Source organism: Jaculus jaculus, chromosome 12, assembly GCF_020740685.1.
Source record: "Jaculus jaculus isolate mJacJac1 chromosome 12, mJacJac1.mat.Y.cur, whole genome shotgun sequence".
Lineage (NCBI taxonomy): Eukaryota > Metazoa > Chordata > Mammalia > Rodentia > Dipodidae > Jaculus > Jaculus jaculus.
Window position 1 is genome coordinate 27,080,351 of NC_059113.1, and position 23,429 is coordinate 27,103,779.

General features: G+C 38.3%; 2 protein-coding genes and 1 pseudogene across 2 annotated transcripts in view; 2 read left to right on the forward strand and 1 right to left on the reverse strand.

Annotated features, from left to right (window-relative positions):
* Positions 1–3,643, forward strand: part of LOC101601078 (disintegrin and metalloproteinase domain-containing protein 5-like) — a 62,669-nt gene extending 59,026 nt beyond the window's left edge. Inside the window, exon 20 of the mRNA XM_045130576.1 lies at positions 3,408–3,643. Coding sequence (XP_044986511.1) covers positions 3,408–3,643 — 236 coding nt within the window. The remainder of the gene's footprint in view (positions 1–3,407) is intronic.
* A 6,627-nt stretch (positions 3,644–10,270) lies between these two features.
* On the reverse strand, positions 10,271–12,731 carry LOC101601378 (annotated as a pseudogene).
* Positions 12,730–23,429, forward strand: part of LOC101601675 (A disintegrin and metallopeptidase domain 3-like) — a 70,830-nt gene continuing 60,130 nt past the window's right edge. Inside the window, exons 1-2 of the mRNA XM_045130577.1 lie at positions 12,730–12,787; positions 13,267–13,421. Of these exons, the coding sequence (XP_044986512.1) occupies positions 12,730–12,787; positions 13,267–13,421 (213 nt within the window). The remainder of the gene's footprint in view (positions 12,788–13,266; positions 13,422–23,429) is intronic.

Here is a 23,429-nt window from a genome sequence, read left to right on the forward strand (position 1 = left end):
TTGCTTTTTCTTCTATATTATAAAGTAAAATGATTTCAAATACTGAGAAAGCAAACCCCAAGGCACTTTGTTTATTAACCTGAGTATGTACCGAATACAGACGAGTGAGCACTTAAGATGTCTGAGGAAGCTACTTGAATTGCGAGGGTATTTGCATTTTGTGATGTCAGTTCATTGTTTCTTTTGGAACTAGTTTTTATTTTCTTAAGTTTTTTTTTTTTTCTTGAAACACACGTATCTTCTATATATGAGTTAGAAATATATTGGCTGCAAAAGAAAATTACCAACATTGTCATGCGTGTTTTGGTTTCCTCTATAGCAGCAGTCTTTAGCCACCTTCAGAGCTCCTACGTAGGTACAGACACTACCATCCAAAAGCGACCTGGAACAAGAAGGACAAAGAACTTCTCCCTTATTTCTGCAGAGGTCATTGAGGGTTGTAAACTATGAAATAATAAACATCTTGCCTCAATCTCCCAATGCATGCCTACTGTCTTTTCTGTATTTTATGTTCCATTTTTTTTTTTTTTCAAGGCAGGGTCTCACTCTAGTCCAGGCTGACCTGGAATTTACTCTGTGTTCTCAGGGTGGCCTCAAACTCATGGCGATCCTCCCACCTCTGCCTCCCGAGTGCTGGGATTAAAGGCGTGTGTCACCATGCTTGGCTCTCCAGTTTTTAACTCATCTACATCACCTTCACCTACAAGAATCTCTGACTTAGTTGAGAGGAAGCAGGGACCTAGAGATCATGAAGCCATAAAACCCTCACTGTCTGCCACCATCACCTCTCTGCCCCCGTCCTTCAGTGCACAGCTTGTTCAGGACTTCCTTTCCTTTCTCAGTCCAACCTCCCAGTTTTCTTCAGACATTTACTCAGACAGAATCCTGATCCAATCCCTGTTTAGCTAGTGTCTACCTGATCTAGTGTCACCAAATGTAGATTCACCCTAACACTGAGGTGCCCCAAACTTAGGACTTAACCTGCACAGCCGTTCACAGTCATTAGCACCATGTTTATATTCTTACCGTTGGTTCAACTTCATGGCCACACTGAGTTTCTATCTACCTCTGCTGTTTCACAAGTTCCTTAACTCTAGTGTGTTGTTAGCCATTCACACCAGCATGCGAGAATGGATCACTAATGTCAGAATAAACATAAATCCAGTACTAAAATGTTGACATATATTTTTCTTAATTTAACTTTTTAGTTAGCATACAAAGTGTCAGGTTTTCTTATGGCATTCTAATGTATTCTTAGTTTTGGCTGCTCCTGACCCCTCATTTGCTCTGCCCACCCCCCATCTCCCTGTCCTCCTGTCTACTAGAGTCCTTCTACCCCCAGATTCACTCTCCCACCTTCATATCACATGGGATCCACTACCCTTCTCACATTGCTCCTTCACAGATTTCTCTTATAGACATTCAGTGGTCAATTCCTAGTTTCCTGGAATTTACCATACCTAGTCCATATAAATATACCAACATAAAAAAGTAGAAGCCAGGGCTGGAGAGATGGCTTAGAAGTTAAGCGCTTGCCTGTGAAGCCTAAGGACCCCGGTTCGAGGCTCAGTTCCCCAGGTCCCACGTTAGCCAGATGCAAAAGGGGGCGCACGCGTCTGGAGTTCGTTTGCAGAGGCTGGAAGCCCTGGCACGCCCATTCTCTCTCTCCCATTCTCTCTCTCTCTCCCCCTTTATCTGTCTTTCTCTCTGTGTCTGTCGCTCTCAAATAAATAAATAAAATTAAAAAAAAAAAAAAGTAGAAGCCAGAAACTGTGTGTAGTGACACATGCCTTTAATCCCACAAAATGGGAGGCTGAGGTTGGAGGACTGCTGTGAATTAAAGGCCAGCTTGGGAGTACAGAGTGAGTTCTAGGACAGCCTAGGCTGGTGTGAAACCCTGCTTTGAAATATACAAATAAAAAATTAGAAGCAAGGAAGTCTCTGGACTCACTCTTGCCTGCCTACAGCTCCTCAGCTAGTCCCCAGGACAGCACAGCAAGCAGGAACATGGCTCCCTTGCTGTCCTGGAGCCAGGCAGAGATGCAGGGAGCATTGTGGCCAGCTTACTATAAAAATGTAGAAAACATTTGAAATTACAATCATGCAAAACTTAGAGAAGTTAATGATAAAATAAGAAATTCCTTTAAGAAGAACCAAGTTGCCAAAATGATGTTATCACACTAAGTGGAATACAGTGGGCACATGTGCTTAATGCATTTATAATTAGGAATAGCATATTGACAAAATTCCCATAAAGGAATAGGGAAATACTTTTTAAAAGGAGAAATATGAAAGTAAAATTAATAGACATAGAAAATACAAATAGAACCCATCAATACTCAAGTAATATTTTTCAAAAGAAGACAAAAATAAAAATAGGAGTGATCACATGTTTAAAAAAACAGTACAGTTCCTGTAGATGAGAATGCACAAATAATGGAAAGATGCTGATATTACAATGCTTACATTGAGGAAAAAAATAGAACAGGCATGAAGTTGAAAATGACAGCAAAGGAGAAAGTTTGGCTGGAGTCATGTTTCATATTAGAAAGGAACTTCATAGAAGAAACTACAAGGAAAAAAGGATATTAGAAATAATAAGCAAATGTCTTTGATGTTGGTTTATATGTAACCGAAAGGTATTGAATCAGACATTTTATACATGCATATCTATAAAGAATCAAAATGTTAGATTATATTACTATGATAGTATGGATGGGAGGAGAAATATGAAAACAATATATTTTTCTCTATTTGAAAAGTTCTTTCCGCCCCCGCTTCCTCAGAGACACATGTTGGGTCATGATTTGCAGAGACATTTATCATAACAATAACTGGGGCTAACTCCACAATGCACGACCCATTTTCATTAACAAGGAGGGTCTAATGGAAGGGGGTAGATCACAGATGAGCCTAAACAATGTTACCAAACTGCCTGTATTTACTGAAAAGAAAACTAATAAATTAAATTAAATAAAAAAATAAATAACAAAAAAGAAAAGTTCTAAGGATATTTTTTGGTGTAACTATACTTAGAAAATTTCAGCAAAATATATAGGAATATAGGGACAGTTTGATAGGCACATCACCAGAGTTGTAGCTATAAACACACTTGTCACAATTATCAGTAGAGCAGACAAAATATAACCAAAATAGGTGAGAATTAGATGATACAGATAAGCTTATTGGAGCAGATATTTATACAATTCTAAAACAAATAGAGAACACACCTTCTTCCTGACCATTCATGGAGCATTTACAAAATGACTACAGCCTTAAAACCTTTCAACTAGACTTCCAGGTAAGATGGCTGCATAGGAGACACACTAATCCAGCCTAGGGAGGGATATGAGCAAAATATACTCTTTTCTGACAAGTGAGGGTTTATAAGTTTTTATCCACCACAGAGGAGAAGCAGGAGACACTAAGATCTATCAGAAAGGTGGGAGTCTGCCAGAATCCCACTGAGGAGCTTGCAGACCCGGACCTTGACCAGAGCAGCAAGACCAGCACTGATATACAAGCCTGCTTGGTGCCCAGCCGCAGGAGCAGAGATGAAATGGGATTTTCAAACCTCATCAGCTTCCTTGCAAAGTCAAGAAATCTGAAGGCAAGACAGCCAGATAAAGGTGGGGTGAGCTGAGCAGTTCCAGTACAACTCCAGGCTTCTTGCACTCTCCCATCCCCCAAAGGACAGAACCGCAACCCTCCAGAGAGGGCATTCAGCTTCCAGCAGCAGCACAGCTGCTCAAAGCACCAGATTCACAGCACAACACAGAGGGATTGAGGTGGGCACTCAGCATTGGTGAGATCTGAAGCCACCCCAGAAGGTAACAAGGCTGACAGACCAAAAAGCAGATACATAGGCCTGCACTGAAAGTGCTAACCTCTCTTTCTCTGTCAGGGCAGGCTATGCGTTGCATATTCTTGGTTGGATTTACCATTCTCAAGCTGTATCTTATGGTTGACTATTTCTGTCTTTAATGCTTTCAGACTCCTAGGGCCTTTGTCTTTTTATTCTGTCATTACTGGGGGGCAGGGTTTGATTCAGACCCGGGCTGACCTGGAACCTATTTCATCACAGAAATCTCACCCCACCCAGCTGCCAGAACTAAGGGTGAACAGCAACACACAGCCTTAGGGTTTGTGGCTTTATAAGGATATTTGTTTGTTTCAGTCCTCACACTTGCATACTCTGTTGTTTTTTATTGAATGTGTATACTGGTCAGTTGAATTTTAGAATCTCTCAGTAAAATGCTCCACCCAGCCCACTAGAATAATTGAATAATAGCCAAACTCAACACCTAGGATTACTTCGGTGGGTGGACTGGAGTACAAAAACTACATTTGGCATCTTAAACTCCTACTCTGAACATACATAAAACTGGACTTCCACATCTAAAAGCACCACAGATTATTAGAAAACCCAAGCATCAAATCAACTCAGGGTGCTAAAAATTGCAACATCATAATACAAGAAACACAAAGAATCAAGACAATACAATTCCACCAAAAATTTTAAATCCTTCAGAAAAGGCCCCCAATGAAAATGTTTTAGATGAAATACCTGACAAAGATTTAAAAAAATGCTTTTATCTATACTTAAAGAAATCACAAAGAAATCAAAGAAGAAATCAAAGGAATCAAAGAAGAAAATAAAGGAATTAAAGAAGAAGAAGAAAAAAAGAACCCCCTGAAGGAATTGCAAAAGAACACAGAAAACCAGCTTAATGAAATAAGGAGGTAATTACAAGATATGAGTAAGAAAATCGAAATACTGAAGCGAAATCAGGCAGAAATTCTAGCAGTGAAATACACAGCCAGTGAAATAAAAATAACTCTGTGGAAAGTCTCACCAGTAGAATGGATGAAAGAGGGAACAGAATATCTAAATGAGATGACCAGGTAGCAGATATGATACAGTACAACAAAGAGAAAGACAAGCTAATAAGAAGATATGAATGGGAATTTCAAAATATGTTTGACATTATGAAAAAAATTAAACATAAGAATCCAGAGTATAGTAGATTTTCAATCCAGAGGCTTTGTATGCATTTTCAACAAAATCACAGAAGAAAAATTTTCCCAAATAGTGAAAGAGATGCCAATGCAGATACAAGAAGAAGCTTTTAGAACACCAAAGAGGCAAAACCTGGAAAGAACCTTTCCTCCCCATGTTATAATTAAGCTAGTAAACATGCAAACCAAAGAAAACATATTGAAAGCAGTTAGAGAGAAAAGGAAAGTCATTTATAAATGCAAGCCCATCAGGATCACACCAGATTATTCAACACAAACTATAAAAGCCAGAAGGGCTTGAAATGTTGTATGCTACAAACTGAAAGATAACAACTGTCAACCAAGAATACTTTATCTTGCAAAGCTATTTATCCAAGTTGAAGGAAAAATAAGGACATTGCACAACAAAAATAGGCTAAAGGAATTTATGACAACTAAGCCAGTTCTACAGAAAATACTTGAAGGAATACTTCACGCTGAAGAGAAAACAAAGCAAACACATGGGGAAATAGGAAAAAATAAATAATTCTCAAATAACAGCTAAAATAAGAGAGTAAAGGGAAATAGGAAGCACTACAAAACAAGAAGAATGGTGAGAATAAACACATACCTTTCAATAATAATTCTCAATGTCCCAACCAAAAGACACAGGCTTGCAGACTTTATTAAAAGGCAGGATCCTGCTGTTTGTTGCAAGTCTTTAAAACTACAGGAAAATTGAAATAGTCCCTTATACTCTAACTGACAACAATGGGATTAAACTACAAATCAGCAACAAGGAAACTCATCTCTCAATAAAAGATAGACACTGTCTTAGGGTGGAAGGATAAAAAATGATATTTCAATCAAATGGGCTTAGGAAACAAGCAGAGGTTGCTATCCAAATATCTTACAGGATAGACTTCAAAGTAACATTAGTGAGGAAAGATAAAGAAAGTCACATTACACTGATTAAAGGAACACTTCAATACAAGGACCTTACAATCCTAAACATATATGCACCTAACATGAGGGATTCCAATTTTATCAAACAAACACTATTTAAGACTTAAGTCAGAGATAACATCAAACACAATTTTAGTGGATGACTTTAATACCCCACTCCCATCAATTGGCAGGTCATCCCAGCAAAAAAATAACAAAGAGACATCATGGAACAAATTGACATAACAGATATCTACTGAACATTCCATCCAAATACTGCAGAATATACATTTTTCTCAGATGTACATGGAACATTCTCCAAAATAGATCATATACTAGGACACCAAGCAAGTCTTTAAAACTACAGGAAAATTGAAATAGTCCCTTATACTCTAACTGACAACAATGGGATTAAACTACAAATCAGCAACAAGGAAAACTACATAGAATACAGAAATTTATGGAGACCAAACAGTAAACTATTGAATGATGAATGGGTCACCAAAGAAATCAAAAAGGAAATCAATAAATTCATAGAGAAAAATGCTCATGAGAATGCAACATACTGAAACTTTTGGTACATAATGAAGGCAGTCCTAAGAGGGAAATTTATAGCTCTAGGTGCCTGTATTAAGAAATTAGAGAGTTCACAAGTAAACAATTTACTGCTTCACCTTATGGCCTTGGAAAAACAAGAACAAGACAAACCAAAAATCACTAGATGGGAAGAGGTAATAAAAATTAGGGCAGAAATTAATGAAATAGAAGCCAAAAAAAAAGTCCAGAGAATCAGTGAAATAGTTGGGTCTTTGAAAAGATAAACAAGGTTGATAAACCCTTAGCATATCTGACCAGAAGAAAGAGAGAAGAGATAAAAATTAATAAAATTAGAGATGAAAAAGGCACCATTACAACAAAAACCAATGAAATTCAGAAAATCATTAGGATGTACTTTAAGAATATATACACCTCTAAATTTGAAAATCTGAAAGAAATGGATGATTTCCTTGATTCATATGATCTACCAAAATTAAATTGAGATAAACCATTTAAATAGACCTATAACATCTATGAGGATCCAAGCAATTATAAAAAGTCCTCTAATTAAAAATAGTCCAGGCCTGGAATTTTACCAGACCTTCATGGAAGAAGTAACACCACTGCTTCTCAAATATTTCCATAAAATAGAAAAGGAAGAGATTTTACCAAACTTCTTCTAAGAAGCTAACATCACCCTGATACCAAAACTAGACAAAGGAGTGCTAAAAAGCAAATTAGAAACCAATCTCCCTCATTAACATAGATGCAAAAGTTCTCAACAAAATATTGGCAAACAGAATGCAAAAATATATCAGAAAGATTATATACCTCAACCAAGTAGGCTTTATCCCAGAGATGCAGGGATGGTTCAATATATGCAAATTGGTAAATGTAATATACTATATCAATGGACTGAAGGGCAAAAATCAAAACCACATGATCATCTCAATAGATACAAAAAAAGGCATTTGACACAACCACACACCCCTTTCTGGTAAAAGTCCTACAGAAACTGGGAATAGAAGGAACATATCTAAACATAATAAAAGCTATTTATTACATACAGACCTACAGTCAACATAATATTAAATGGGGGAAAAGTTGAAGTTTTTCCACTAAGTACAGGAAAACACAAGGGTCTCCACAGTCCCCACTTTTATTTAATATAGTATTTAAAGTCCTATCTATAGCAACAAGGCAAGAGACAGTTATTAAAGGGACACAAATTGGAAAGGAAGAGATCACATTATCTTTATTTGCAGATGATATGTTTCTATACTTAAAGGACCCTAAAGAGTCTGTCAGCATACTGTTTGAGCTGATAAAACTTTTAGCAACATAGCTGTATACAAAATAAACACATAGAAATCAGTAGCTTTCCGATATACTAACAACAAATATGTGAGGATGAAATCAGGGACTCTCTCCCATTTACAATTGCCTCAAAAACAAACAAACAAACAAAAAAAAAAAAAAAAGGAAAAAGAAGGAAGAAAGAAAAAGTAACTTGGAATAAACCTAACCAAGGTAGAGAAGGATCTCTGCAATGAGAACTTTAAAAGACTCAAGTGAGAAATTGTAGAAGACACAGGATATGGAAAGACAATCTTTGTTCTTGGATTGAAAAAATCAATATTGTGAAAATGTCAATCTTATGAAAAGCAATCTACACATTTAATGCAATATCCATTAGAATTCCAGTGGCATTTTTCACATAAATAGAAAAAAACAAATAATCTTAAAATTCATTTGGAAACACAAAAATCCTGAAGTAGCCAAAAAATTTTTGAGCAACAAAAACTAAGGCTGGTGGTATTACTATACCTGATTTTAAGCTATATTACAAAGCCATATTAACAAAAACAATATGGTACCATGTAGATCAATGGAACAGAATAGAGGACCAAGATGTTAATCTAGGCAGTTATATCTATCTGAGGTTTTTAAAAATAATTTTTATTTATTTATTTGAGAGCGACAGATGGAGAGAAGTAGGCAGAGAGAGAAAGAGAGAGAATGGGCACGCCAGGGCTTCCAGCCCCTGCAAACGAACTCCAGACACGTGCTCCCCCTTGTGCATCTGACTAACGTGGGCCCTGGGGAATAGAGCCTCGAACCCGGGTCCTTAGGCTTCACCACAAAGCCATCTATCCCGCCCTATACCCATCAGATTTTTGACAAAAATGCCAAAAATATTCATTGGAGAAATGACAAGCTCTTCAACAAGTGGTGCTGGGAAAATTGAATATGTATATGTAGAAAGATGAAAATAGATTCTTGTCTTTCCCCATGCACAAGAATCAAATCCAAGTGGATCAGGGACCTTAATATCAGACCTGAAACTCTGAAATTGTTAGAGGAAAATTTAGGGAAAATCCTTCAACAAATGTTTCATGCTCTTTCTCATATGTTGATCCTAGCTACAAATGTTTACACTTGTGTTTGAGCTGGAACCAAAAATTTGTAGCAGATACCAGTAAGCTAGAAAAAGTCTATAAGGGAGGGAAGAGAGGGAAGACTTTAGGGTGGATATTTTATGTATGCAAGTTGAAGAACAGAGGGAGTGGAATGGCCAAAGTGAGGCCAGAGGAAGAGATTAAGTGAAGGTTGGCAGGTCAATCAAAATTCAAGATATTCTGAATAAGATATATGAAAGCCTACTTAAAAAAAAAAAAAGATAATGGCACATCCATAAGCTATAGATTGCTAATAGAAAGTTTTCAGTGCCAGGGAAGTGCCTTCCAGTGAGTTGTTGGCCAGGGAGGTCCCTGTTGCCTCCAAATCATTACAGGCTATTACCACGGCCCTTGGTTTCCCAAGAGTAACAGATGCTAAGACCCTATTGCTGAAGACTTCGCATGCCTGGGGGGCAAAGTTATTGAGAACTCAAGCTGGTGCTGAGCTGAAAACCTTTTCTCTGTAGGCTCACCAACTGAAAGCTGGAAAAGCTGCACTGCATGCAGCCCTATAGGGGAAAGAAGTCATCAGTGGTGAAAACAGTAGACACTGCAAGCCTCAAGCCTATTGTGTGCTGTGATTATAGGTGTGCACCACCATGCCTGGCTGCAAGGTCTTTATTTTCTATAATAAGAATTGTATAAAATTGGGCTGGAGAGATGGCTTAGTGGTTAAGCACTTGGCTGGGAAGCCTAAGGACTGTGGTTTGAGGCTCAGTTCCCCAGGTCCCACGTTAGCCAGATGCACAAGGGGGCGCACGCGTCTGGAGTTCGTTTGCAGAGGCTGGAAGCCCTGGTGCGCCCATTCTCTCTCTCTCCCTCTATCTGTCTTTCTCTCTGAGTCTGTCACTCTCAAATAAATAAATTTAAAAAAATTAAAAAAAATTAAAAAAAATTGTACAAAATAAATAGATGTTGTCAAAATGTACACTGTGTTTCTATAGCGTTCTAAGTCTATTTTTTTTCCTTGGGGAAAATTACTATTTTTAGAGGTGCTGGGAATTGAACTCAGCCTCACATATGGTCATCGTGTGCTCTAGTACTGAGCTATGCCTCCAACTGTTATTTATGTAAAATTATAAAAGTGCACTTCAATAGCACATTGCAATCTCTTTCAATAATCACGACTAGGAATACTACGTACTATTACTATATTCAGCACCCATTATCAGTATCTTAATCTTAGGAAAAGGAGGGAGTAATACCCAATTGTTGTGAACAGGGGCTCCCTCAGTGGGAGCCACCACCTTTTTTTCTTTTTTTCTCAATTTGCCAGAAGTTGATGTTTATTAACTAACCAGAGTATAAATAAAAACACTGTAGTAGGTACCTTAGTTCATTCCTCTAATAGGAGAGGACAGCTTGAAGGGCCCCAGGAAGTTATTTGCCACCTTGAAGTGTTTCCCCACAGTATCAATCTCATGACTCAGATCTTCCATGCAGATGATGCCGTCATCACCAGGAGATTGAGCAATCAGCGCGTTGTCTGTCAAGGAAATTCTCTTCTTACGGATTTTGCCATAGCCACGCTTGTAGATTAGTTCATTTACTGACTTCAGGTTTGGGTAGCCCCTGCAATATATGGCTCCACAGTCTTCAGCATGGTAACGGAAACCTTGTGGAGCTTTACAAAGGTGCCCTTGAAGATCTGGCGAAGGCCAAGAGGCTGCCAAACTTTGCGGACCCTTGGGCTCACGCTATTGATGCCAGTGATTCGCACGATAAAGGCTAGTTTGGGTCCTGCAAGTGCATAGAAGTTTCCAGCTTTCCTGGCCGTCCTGGCCACGCTGATCTCAGTTCTGTACATCTGCCTGCATCCCTTGTGGTAGTGCTCAGCCTTTCATGTAGGAGCTTCCTCCTTGCCCTTCCAAGAGGCTTCTGGGCAGACTTCCTCGGGTGCTTCACCTTCAACTCTGAAATTCCTCGGGTTGAATTCCTTGCTCCTGTCTTCTTCTGATATGGCTGATTAAATCTGTGATTCACATCCACAATCTGTTAATCAAAAATGGCTATCAGTTCTAGGTATTTCTCATAGGAGTTATTAATCTCTTTTCATATCATCTACAAATGAGGATAGTTTGACTTTTTCCAATCATATTTGTATCCCTCTCATTGCTTTATATTCTTTCTTTCTTTCTAGAGAGAGAGAGAGAGAGAGAGAGAGAGAGAGGGAGAGAGAGAGAGAGAGAGAAAGGAAGGATGGATGAGAATTTGAGAATTGGCACACCAGGGCCTCAGCCATTGAAATCCAACTACAGAACTACAGATTTTTGGCGTCACCTAATGGTAATGTGCAACATTGTGCTTGCCTCACCTTTGTACATCTTGCCTTACACTCTTGCTAAGACATCAATATTAAACAGAAGTAGAGAGAATAGATACTCTTGTAGTAATACCGTCTATTATTTATTCATAATTTTTTGGTTTTTTAGTATTTAAATTTCTTGTAAGTATTCATGAAGCAGCATGCATTAACTTGACTAGCTATATTTTTCTGTGTGCTATTTATGGTTTAGCCTTAAATTGACCTAGTGAATTTAGGACATCATACAATAAGGACGTTGCACACACAAATATGCGCCTAAAGTATCAATACTTGAAGTAGTGTAAAATGAAGGAAAGGGGATTCGGTCAACAAAGTGTTCAATATTTATGTTGAAAAAAGTCATTTTATTTATGTGTATCTTGGTATTTTTTTTTTTGCAAACAATCTTCAAATAGTCAGTTAATTTTCAAGATTTAATTTTTCTCCAGTTTATAGTAATTTATTTATCAAGTTTATCGATCAGTATCTGAAGAGAGCAGTACTAGCATCAACTTGTCCTCTAGTAGAAGATGAGTGTGGAATAAGATTCATCCTTTGTGCTGTATGATTTCCACACTGCACAGGGCTGATTCAAATGGGTGCTTTACAGCCATTTTATTCATCCTCACCAGAGTTCTCATAGTAGACTATGTTATGATAGTAAGCAGTGGAATATGCTTGCATGCTATCCTGGCCTCTCCCCTAATTTGTCTACAGGAAGAATGGTCGAACTCCCTTGGTAGCATCTATGAGATTACATAGTGTGTACTGCCTTTTTAAAAACTGTCATTGGGAAGAAGAATTTATATTCTGATGACATTTTACTGTCATATAAAATAATGGCTGATAAGGATGCCATTTGCATTTATAGTTATGCTATTATCTTAAACAAATAGCTGTTAATAAGGTAAATATTTGGATTTAGCATCTATCATACACTCTTAATTCATCTGGAAAGATAAATTAGAGATATTATTATGGAAGAATCAGGTACATCTTTTTACTGAGACGTTCCCTCCTTATTATTAGCATATAATATTTTGCCTTACAAAATGTTAGAGAGAATATAAATGGAGAGAATATTTCATTCAAAGAGGCAACTGGCTGCTACTAAGCAGATTGTAAATTTCTTTTTTTCCCTGTTTCCTTCAGGAATTCATTCACTGTTCCCCATGCCCCACACCAAAACAACAACAACAAAACGATGCCAAGTACTTCATCACCAATTATCCTAGAGGAGATATCTTTATGATCATTATGTCACAAATAAACACATTTAAAAACTGTCAAACATTTGGAAAATAAGCCGCGTGTGGAGAAGTACCCATTGGAAATGCAAACTCCGGCCTCTGGAAACTGCAGCGAGCAGCCGCAGCCCCGCCTTCCTCCACGTTGGCTCTGCTCTGCTGCTCCCTCTACACCAGGGTCTGGGCCACGAGCTGCCACGGTTGCCCTGCAACCGCCGTCACCTCGCAAGGCCTCACCATGCTGTCTCTGCTGCTGGTCCTCTCGGGCTTTGGCCGGCTGGCCTTGGCCAGCCTGTGTAAGTGAGGTTAGGGAGCCTCGGGGCCTAAGTGGGCTCGGCAGGCTAAGGACAGGCTAGAGAAAGCGCACCAAAGGCGCACGTTTCTTGGGTCCTTCTAGGCCTGGGCAGTGGAGGGTTCAGCTCCAAACTGAGAGCCTTTCCCTCGTCCAACCTTGCACAAGGAGGCACATCTCCTGCAAGTAGGGCGACAGAGGAGCCGCATGGGGAGGGAGGGAGGGTCTGTAGCGCACGTTTCTCCCACTCAGGGCTGAGGTCAACAAGCCCCAGAGTGGACCGTGCTGGGTAACTTGACTCTCTCGGGAACCAGTTTCTGGTATCACTGTATGTGTGTGTGTGTGTGTGTGTGTGTGTGTGTGTGTGTGTGTGTGTGTGTGTCTGTGTGTGTGCGTGTGCGTGCGTGTATGTGTGTGTGTGTGTGTGCGCATATGTGCGCTCCCTCTTGCCTGTCCTGGGACTTGAACAACATTCACACTCAGGGCAGAGCACGGGAAAGAACGGGGACACTGCTGGCTACTGCGGAGAACTCACATATATTCTCCTCATCTCAGACTCTGAAACACCGCTTCTCGAAATCACAGTGCCTCAGAAGATGGAAACAAACACCAAAGATGGCAAAGCTTCAGAAACAAATGTATTTAAGAAAATTAATTTTTACTCCAGTAATAGACAAAATCAGTTCATATATATAGATATAAATATACATATGTATATATGTAGATATGTGTATATAGATATATAATATATAAATATATAGCCTTGGTGACATTTTATTTGTCCTAAGTACCATGCTAAAGAATAGTTTGGTCTGAATGAAAATTAAATGTTTTAAGTTTTCTTTTATTTTCCAGATAATACATGAACATTATACAAACATTTTATATGATATTAAGAAAAAATCCAAATTCCTACATACATAAGTGCATGCACAACTTGCTAGCTCCTTCAAAGGGAAAATGTACATTTAAATATAAATATTCCAACACATGTGAGGCCATACTAAATAGTACCTCGTATCCTGATTTTCAACTAGAGGTATAAAAAGAATCTTCATGCCCACATATACATGTAGATGTAAACCTTGTGGAAGGTGAAAAGTAATGCTATTTTAATCTAATTAAAATAGTAAGGTATAAATTTTATAAAGCTCATCTAGAGAATACAGAGCGATGGATGAGTGAATGGCCATCCACTCTGTTCTGGGTAGAACATTTTAACTCACAGAAGATGCCATGCACACACATCTTTTAAATAACTATATGTGAGCATATTTGATTATATTATTTATGTCACACTGTATTGTGTATAAGGTTTTCAAATGTAGAGAGCCTCATAAGTATTCTTTCAGAATCATGTCTATAGGACCTGCGAGAAAACTTTTTTTTCTTGGATAAATGGTTTAAAATGTCTTCCATTCTTTTCCAAGTCAAGCAATTATTTTTACACAAATAGCACATTACTTTAATCATCATTGTTTCATAGTAAACCTTCAGATTTGGTACTTATAATCTTTCTACTTTTGCCATTCTTTTAGGATTCTTAGGCTAAAATAAGGTTATTTTTATTATATAGTTTGAATGATAACTTGTCAAATTTTACAAATAGCTTCCTAGGATTTTACAACAGATAATATTCAATTTGCAAATTAATGATATCTCACATCCCAACCTATGAACTTAGGGTTATCTTTGCTATTCTTCTATTTTACTTATTTTGTCTGTTTTGTAGGTTTTTTTGTAAAGTTTCTGCATATTTTTTATGTTTTCACATGCTATAGAAAAATGACATTATGAAGTGTATTTTCTACTTTATTAAACTTATAAACTATATATGGAATATTTAACTCTGTATGTCAATTATGCAAATAATAATCCTTGTCATTTATTAATCAACAGGGGTAGGTTTTTTTTTTTTTTTTTTTTTTACCATTTCTTCTGAGTATGTGTATGTTGCAGTCATCTTATTTGCGAATAAGGTTAATTTTGTTCTTCTTTCCAGTCTTGGGTGCTGGCTGTAGGTTAGAGATGACACATACTAGCCAATGGAGATGCATTTCCATAAAGATGTGCACACGTGTGTGTGCGCTTGCTTTTCTTTGGTATAGTGAACTAGATTTTCATAACATCTTATCATAATCTATATTTTATTTGTGGGATTTAGTGAGCTATTATTTTTCTAAGGCTTTTCAAATTTTAACCATAAGAAATATTTTTATTTCCTTAGAACAGAGCTGTCTTGATGTGATATGTGTATTGTTATACATCAAAATATTTGTTAGAGGGCTGGAGAATGGCTTAGTGGTTAAGGTGCTTGCCTGTAAAGCCAGAGGAGCCAGGTTTGATTTCCCAGTACCTATGTATGCCAGACGCACAGGGTGGCACATATGTCTAGAGTTCATTTGCAGTGGCTGGAGGCCCTGGCCACACACATTCTCTCTGTCTCTCCCTCTCTTTCTCTCTCCCTCTCACTCTATCTGCCTGTCTTTCTCAAATAAATAAATAAGCATATGGACTACTGTGCCTGGTCTCCACTTCTCCTCAGCATCTAGATGCATGCTTATGTGAGAGGAGAGGCTACGTGAGTGCACACGTGTGTGAACGTGCACATGTAAGTGCACATAGCTACAGATGCTCTCAAAACTGCATAAAAGGTTGAAAACAATGTGGAAGCCGGGCATGGTGGCACATGCCTTTAATCCCAACATTTAGGAGGCACAGTAGGAGGACCTCAGTGAGTTCAAGGCCACCCTGAGACTACATCATGAATTTCAGGTCAGTCTGGGCTAGAGTGAGGCCCCACCTAAAAAAAAAAAAATTGAGGAGCAGATATGACATAAAGATACACAGCAGACTGGAGAAATGGCTTAGCAATTAAGACACTTGTTTGTGAAGCCTGAAGACCCAGGTTCAATTTCCCAGAATCCACATAAGCCAGATGCACATGGCGGCACATGAGCATCTGGAGTTCATTGGAAGTGTCTAGATACCCTGGCATGCCCATTCATTCTCCCTCTCTCTCACAAATAAATAGAATAAAAATTTTTAAAAGATGCACATCAACAATGCAGGTTCTGATATATAAGTATCTTTAAACATAGTGAAAACTTGATAAAGTCAGAAATATCACAGTGGACAAAAAGATTAAAATAATAAGATTCATTTTTCAAATATGCCAGGAGTAGGATGAAAATGATAATAGGAGCCGGGTGTGGTGGCGCACGCCTTTAATCCCAGCACTCGGGAGGCAGAGGTAGGAGGATCTCCGTGAGTTCAAGGCCACCCTGAGACTACAGAGTTAACTCCAGGTCAGCCTGGACCAGAGTAAGACCCTACCTCAAAAAACCAAAAAAAAAAAAAAAAGAAAATGATAATAGGCTAAGTGAAAATATTTTAAAGTAAACATAAAGGGTTGTAGTTTTAAAAAGTTCCAAGAATAAGAAAGCAAAAATGGGTAAATTATTATCATACAACCTAAAAGTATTTCTAGGATAAATAATGACATCTTATGGTGATAAATAGATTATTTAATTAAAGATATTGTAATCTTAAAAAGTATTTACTTGAAACAAAATTGCATTAATAACCTGAAACATGAAGATTCAAAGAAAATATTGGATGTTGATGTAGGCAAAGATTGACTTTGGATGTGAACTACAAAACAAAGAAAAAAATATAAAAATTGACATAATTACTGGGGTTTTGTTCAGGAAGTCTTTTTCCATTCATATATCATGGAAAGTACTTCCTAAATTTTCTTCCAGTAGTATTTGAGTTTCTGGTCTTATATTGAGGTCTTTGATCCATTTGGATTTGAGTGTAGTGCATGGTGAAATTGTGTAGATCAAGTTTCAGTTTCCTGCATGTGGTTATCCAGTTTGTCCAGCATCATTTGTTGAAGATGCTGTCTTTTTTACAGCCTATATTTTTTGGGCCTTTGTCGAATATCAAGTAGCTATCGTTGCTTGACCCAAGTCCGGGTCCTCAAGTCTATTCCATTGGTCTATACTCCTGTTTTTATGCCAGTACCATGATGTTTTTATTATTATGGCTTTGTAATATAGCTTTAGATCAGGCATGGTGATTCCTCCAGAGGTATTTCTTTTGCTGAGGATATGTTTGGATATGCGAGGCCTTCTGCCTTTCCATATGAAATTTGACATCATTTTTTTCTATCTCTGTGAAGAACACTGTAGGGATTTTTTTTTCATTTTTGTTTTTTTGAGGTAGGGTCTCACTCTAGCCAAGGCTGACCTGGAGTTCACTAAGGAGTCTCAGGGTGGCCTCAAACTCACAGTGATCCTCCTACCTCTGCCTCCCGAGTGCTGGGATTAAAGGCGTGCACCACCATACCCGGCCACTGTAGGGATTTTAGTTAGAATTGCATTTTATCTGTATATTGCCTTTGGTAGGATTGTCATCTTCACAATGTTAATTCTGCCTATCCAGGAGCATGGGAGGTCTATCCATTTTCTCAAGTTCTCCTCAATTTCTTTTTTGAGTGTTTTTATGTCTTTGTTGTATAGATCTTTCACTTCCTTGGTTAACATCATTCCAAGGTATTTTATTTGTTTTTGTTGCTATTGAAAATAGGACTATGTTCCTTATGTCTTTCTCTGTATCTTTGTCATTTGCATATAGAAGTGATACTGATTTTTTGTGCATTGATTTTGTATCCTGCTACTTTACTATAGGAGTTAATCACATTCAGGAGTTTTGGGATGGAGTCTCTTGGGTCTCTTACATATACAACCATGTCATCAGCGAATAGATCTTAAACAGTCACTCAACCAATGGGATCACATGAAGCTGAAGAGTTTCTTTACAGACAAGCATACAATAAGCAAAGCCAATAAATTACCCACAGAATAGGAGAAAATATTTGTGGGTTATCCAACTGATAGAGGCCTAATCTATAGAATCTACAAAGAACTCAAAAATCTAAACAGTAAGAAGTCAAACTCCCAGTACCCCACTCACAAAATCGGGCAAAGAGATGAATAGGCAGTTCACAGAGGAAGAAATACAAATGGCAAACACACACTTAAGAAAATGTTCATCATCTCTAATCATCAGAGAAATGCAAATTAAAACAACTATGAGATTCCACCTTACCCCAATAAGGATAGCAAACATCAAAAAATCTAATGAAAATATATGCTGGCAAAGATGTGGAGAAGTAGGAACACTCATTCACTGTTGGTGGGAATGTAGGATGGTACAATCACTTTGGAAAGCAATATGGAGACTCCTGAAAAAGCTGACTATAGAGATACCAACAGACCCAGTTATTCCCTTACTGGGCATCTACCCTAAAACCTTCAAACCACAGGCCAGAGAGATTTGCTCAACCATGTTTGTAGTGGCTCAATTCATAATAGCCAAGAGCTGGAATCAATCCAGATGTCCATCACTAGAAGAAAGGATAACTAAGATGTGGTATATCTACACAATGGAATTCTATACAGCAGTAAGAAAAAAATGACACAATGAAATTTGAGGAAAAATGGTTGAACCTGGAACAGATCATTCTCAGTGAACTTACCCAATCATAGAAAAAAAAATCGCCACATAGTCTCACTCATCTACAGCACTTAACCTGAATCTAGCAAAGATACCTTACATATCCAGCAAGCATCTCATGGACTAGACACTAGGATGAATGGGGAGGGAGGAGAGGGCATTGAAGGAGTGGGAAACACTAATCTAGACCCAAATGGCAATGGTACCATAAAATTCTACTTCCTAAAAGGCAGACCAAATGGCTGAACCTTCACCAGGCCCGTACAGGAAACACCTGAACCACAAGACACTGGGTAAGGTAGGATGAAGTCTAACCTAAATCTTCTACATCTTCCCTCCCTCCCTTTCCCTCTCTCTCTTGTCTCTCTAACTCTTGTATATTAGTAATCTTTTTCCTCATTTTCTTAGTGGGCACTGACCTGTAACTCCCAGTACCAGCATAGGGCTATCATCCACAATGAGCTTTTGATCAGAGAAACCTACAAGATTTCCCAAAAGAATGACAGATTTCTGTCAGAGTACTTGATGACTCACCAAAGGTTAGTGGTAATACCCTACTGCTGAAGATGCCATATGCAGCTGACAAGTAAAATGGAATGGCATGGGTGGAGGCCAGGAGAGAGTCAGTCCCCAGTCAGAGTGTCTAGTGCCAGAAGGTGCTACATGGGCGACTGGGGGAAATGACCAATATTTGTCCAAGCAACTCATGGTCTAACCTACTTAGCAGCAAATAACCTGTTGTGATGCTCACACAAGTGCAATAGTGGCACACAGCCATGGTGGGGAACCAACTGCTCTTGATTTGGCTAACTGATCCCCTCAGTGGTATGGGACCCATAGCTGGAGCTGGGAAACAAGTAAGAACCATATCCAAACATAAGCCCCCTCTCTAATATCAAGCTACCATCAATCATGGGATACAAAGGGGCCTACACCTATTAAGGTCTCTATAAAACAAAATAAGGGTTATCTCATTTGTCCTGGTGCTAACTTACTCTCTGTTGGAGAATCTGCTTCTCTTTTCCAGACAGATGCAGATCCTAAGGAGAGAGCCATCCCATCATACCTCAAAAGGGCCCTGGCTGAAACTAAAGAAAACTGGCGAAACAAGCAAGGGTGCTGTTTTCCTGATGAACTGGGTACCAGCACAAGGGGGAAGGAGACCAACACAGAGAAAAATCAACTCCTACCAAATCAGAGAGCCAGATCCTCAGAGACCCCAACACCTCATCACTGAAGCAGACCAAAAATGAACCCAAGATGGCTGAGGGGAATTTTGCGGAAGAGGTGGCAGAAAGAATGTCAAAGCCACATGTTGGGTCATGATATGCAGAGACATTTATCATACCAATAACTGTGGGCTAACTCCACAACGCACGACCCATATACCTCAACAAGGAAGGGCAAATGGGGCGGGGGTAGGTCACGGATGAGCCTAATAATGGTACCAAACTGCCTGTATTTGCTGAATACAAAATTAATTTTAAAAAGTGAGAGGAAAAAAAATTAACAGAATTATATCAGAGCCATAAAAACAATCAGTAGTATGTGACCTGCTGGATGAGAGAAAGTAACTGAAGTTATTCGCCTCACATGGGATGTATATCAAAGGAACACGAACAACTGAAGAGCAAAGAAAAAGAATCAAAAACTAGGCTCTTAGGTGGTAGGGCCAGATTGGAGGCTGCAGATCACTGGGAACATAGTTTAAAGGCATATATTGTCCCTGCCATGCTTCCTGGCCTGCAAAGTGTACCTTTGTTTTACTATACCTTTCCTGCCACGATTTTGTCTCTATGGGCTAAAATTGTGAGGCAAATCCTCTTTTCCCTTCTGTGAAGTATTGCTTTGTAGCCCAGGGTGGCTTGGAATTTGTGATCCTAACACTTCAAGAGCAAAGATAAAGGGCATGGGTCACATGCCAGGATTTTCCTCCTTTAAATTATTCTGAGAGATTTTGTCAGTGACTAAAAGTACTTAATATATTATTTTTAAACAAAAAATAAGAATACATTTATTTTAAAATATTTTGTTTGTTTACTTATTTATCTAAGAAAGAGGAAGAGGCAGATAGAGAATTGGTGTTCCAGGGCCTCCAGCTGCTTCAAAGGAGCTCTAGATGCATGTGCCACCTTGCGTGCCTGGCTTACGTGGGTACTGAGGAATCAAACCTAGGTCCTTAGGCTTTACAGGCAGGCACCTTAACTGCTAAGCCATCTCTCCAGCCCATGAGTGCATTTCAGAAACTGCAGCAACTGATGGAGCAAATGCCTGAGAATAACTGCACAAAATGGAGGAAAGAAAGGTTTTTATTTCACTTTACCTGCACCATCCCATGCCTGTTGCTGCCATGGCCCAACACCGGTAAGGACCACGTTAGATCCCTGAGTGTCCTGTTCAAGGGTCATGCTCTTGTTATTTGAATGGGAAATGTCCCTCTTAGGAGCACGTGTTTGAATACTTTCCACTGCAGTGACAAAATGCCTGACCAGAAGCAGCTTAGGGAAGGAGTTTATTTTGGTTCAAGATTCAGAGAGTGGAGTCCATCACAGCAGTGAGGCGGGGGTGAGCGGATAGCCCGGCTATGGCGCTGTCAGGAAGAAAGCAGAGCATGAACAGGAAGGAGAAGCAGGCTCCAGAGCCTCGAGGTCCTCCCTCAGACTCCGCCTCCCAAAGGTTTTGCAACTTTTTCAGAGTGCCACCATCTGGGGAATCAAATGTTCACGCACATAGCCTATGAGGTAAGGCATAACAAAGACAGTAATTACATAATGAGCGAGGAACTAATCAATCAACATTATATATCGATGTATGCATTTTCAGAACGCCAAAATATATAAAACAGGCTTAAATATGCCTGAGGGAGAAATAAGACTACTAGGAGGGATCTTGAATAGTCTGTCTGTCCGTGGTTGGTTCACACAGACCAAAACTCAGAAGGAAACCTGACTCTTAGTACACGCTAGATACGTACAGAACATTATATCCAACATCCATGGGAAAAATGTTCTTCTGAAGTGTATATGACATTGTGTGGGAGAGCTTATGTGTTAGGACTCAAACCTAAAGTTAAAAAAAACAAAACAAAACTAAGAATTCTTTAATCCCCTTAATCATCTTTTTGAAGTACAGCTGGGTAAATGACAAGAAACAAAAAGAAAACTGAAAATTTCCTAAATATATGCACACTAAAACCTTCTTGAAAGGTAAATATGTCAAAGAAAAAAGCCAAAGGTAATAAAATATATAGAGGTTAATAAAAATAGAGACATAATATACCAAAATTCAAGTGACTCAGCGAAAGCAGTTATATGGGGGAAGTACACAATGTCAATGCCACACGCTACAACAAACCCCTCGGCAAATGTACCTCAACGCTGCAAGGTACACGAGTGACAAGATACAGTCAAGCTTATGCACAAGGTTGAAAGCTCAAACCTTCTGCTCTAAGGCCAAATAAAACAGAATAGTTTGGCAAGGTAATAAACAGAAAGACATTTAAATTGCTAGTAAATGTTTTCAGATGACATGACTTTGAAGATTCTGTATGAATGAAACTAGTAAAAGTCATGTTGCAGCAAACATTTCAACACCAAGCAAAACTTACTGTGTCTATTACATATATAATTGATTGCATATATATATGTATATAATGAACTACTTGGAAAGAAAACTAATAACAATGCCACTGACAATATCATCAAAAATAAAATATTTACGAAAAAGTTTTAACCAATGAGATATTTCTATAATCTATGTTTTAAAGATGTATAGTATAAAATGATGAAATAAACTTAAGATGTCACAAAGAATCCTTATTCATGAATTGGAAGGATTAATAATATTGCAGTGTACATATTGCCCTAAGTTATTTGCAGATTCAATGCGATGTTCATCAGATTCAATAGCATTTTACACAGATAGGGTATGAAACCTAAAATTTCTTTGGAATTGTAAAGGTCCTCAACTAGCGAAAGCAATCCTTGGAATTAAAAACTACAATATCACACTGTTTACTTCAAGTTATATTACAATAAATCCTCTCTCTCTAAAGACATATGCACCCCACATTTATTGCAGTATTATTCACAGTAACCCAGGAATGAAAGCAATCAGAATATGCATCGGCAGAGAGAAAAGGGATTTATTATATCATGTATTCCCTATGTTGTATGCATCATACTTCAACAAAATGAAAATGCAATGAGAAAGTCTAGAAATAAATAAAAGAGAACTTTTATTCTGGATATAAGGATCAAGGTATGGATGAGGATACAAGGATGCTTAATACATTTTATTCAATTGTTAATCTCTCTTAAATAGAAGGGCTTTTCCTGCAATGATGGCTGTTCCTGCAAATTGATACTTGTGTGATGAACCTCTTTGGCTGAGTCAATTCTCCAAGAGGACAGGAAGATGAGGAATATGTATAAACATACAGTGTGGGATACATCCATCATTCATAACAGAGAAGCTGTGTATGTGATTGTCATTTATTTGTGCTGGAAGCTGAAAAGTAGAAAAGATAAGAGAGGATGGAGAAATGGCTTAGCAATTAAGGCACTTGCCGGCAAAGACAAAGGACCCAGGTTAGTGTCCCTCGGGTCCCTTTAGGTACCCACCTAAAGCCAGATGCGCAAGGAGGCGCACGTGTCTGGAATGCTTTGCAGTGGCAGGAGGCCCTGGCATACTCATTTTCTCTCTCTCTCTCTCTCTTTATATATGTGTGTGTGTGTGTATATATATATATATATATATATATATATATATATATATATATGTATATATATATATATATATATATTACCTTTATCTCTCAAATAAATAAACATTAAAAATGAAAACTCATGTTTCCTTAAAAATACTTAGCATTTCTAAATGAAATTATTTTAAAATTCAAATCTTTTATAAAATTGTATAAATGACAATGGCTAATAAATGACTGGCCTTTTTATGCAAGAGAGCAAGAGAATGAGAAAGAAAGAGAGAGAGAAAGAGAGAGAGAACTGGCACACCAGGGCCTCCAGCCACTGTAATTGAAATCCAGAGTCATGCGCCACCTTGTGCTTATGTGCAACCTTGTACACTTCTGTCACTTTGTGTGTCCAGCTTACGTGGGATCT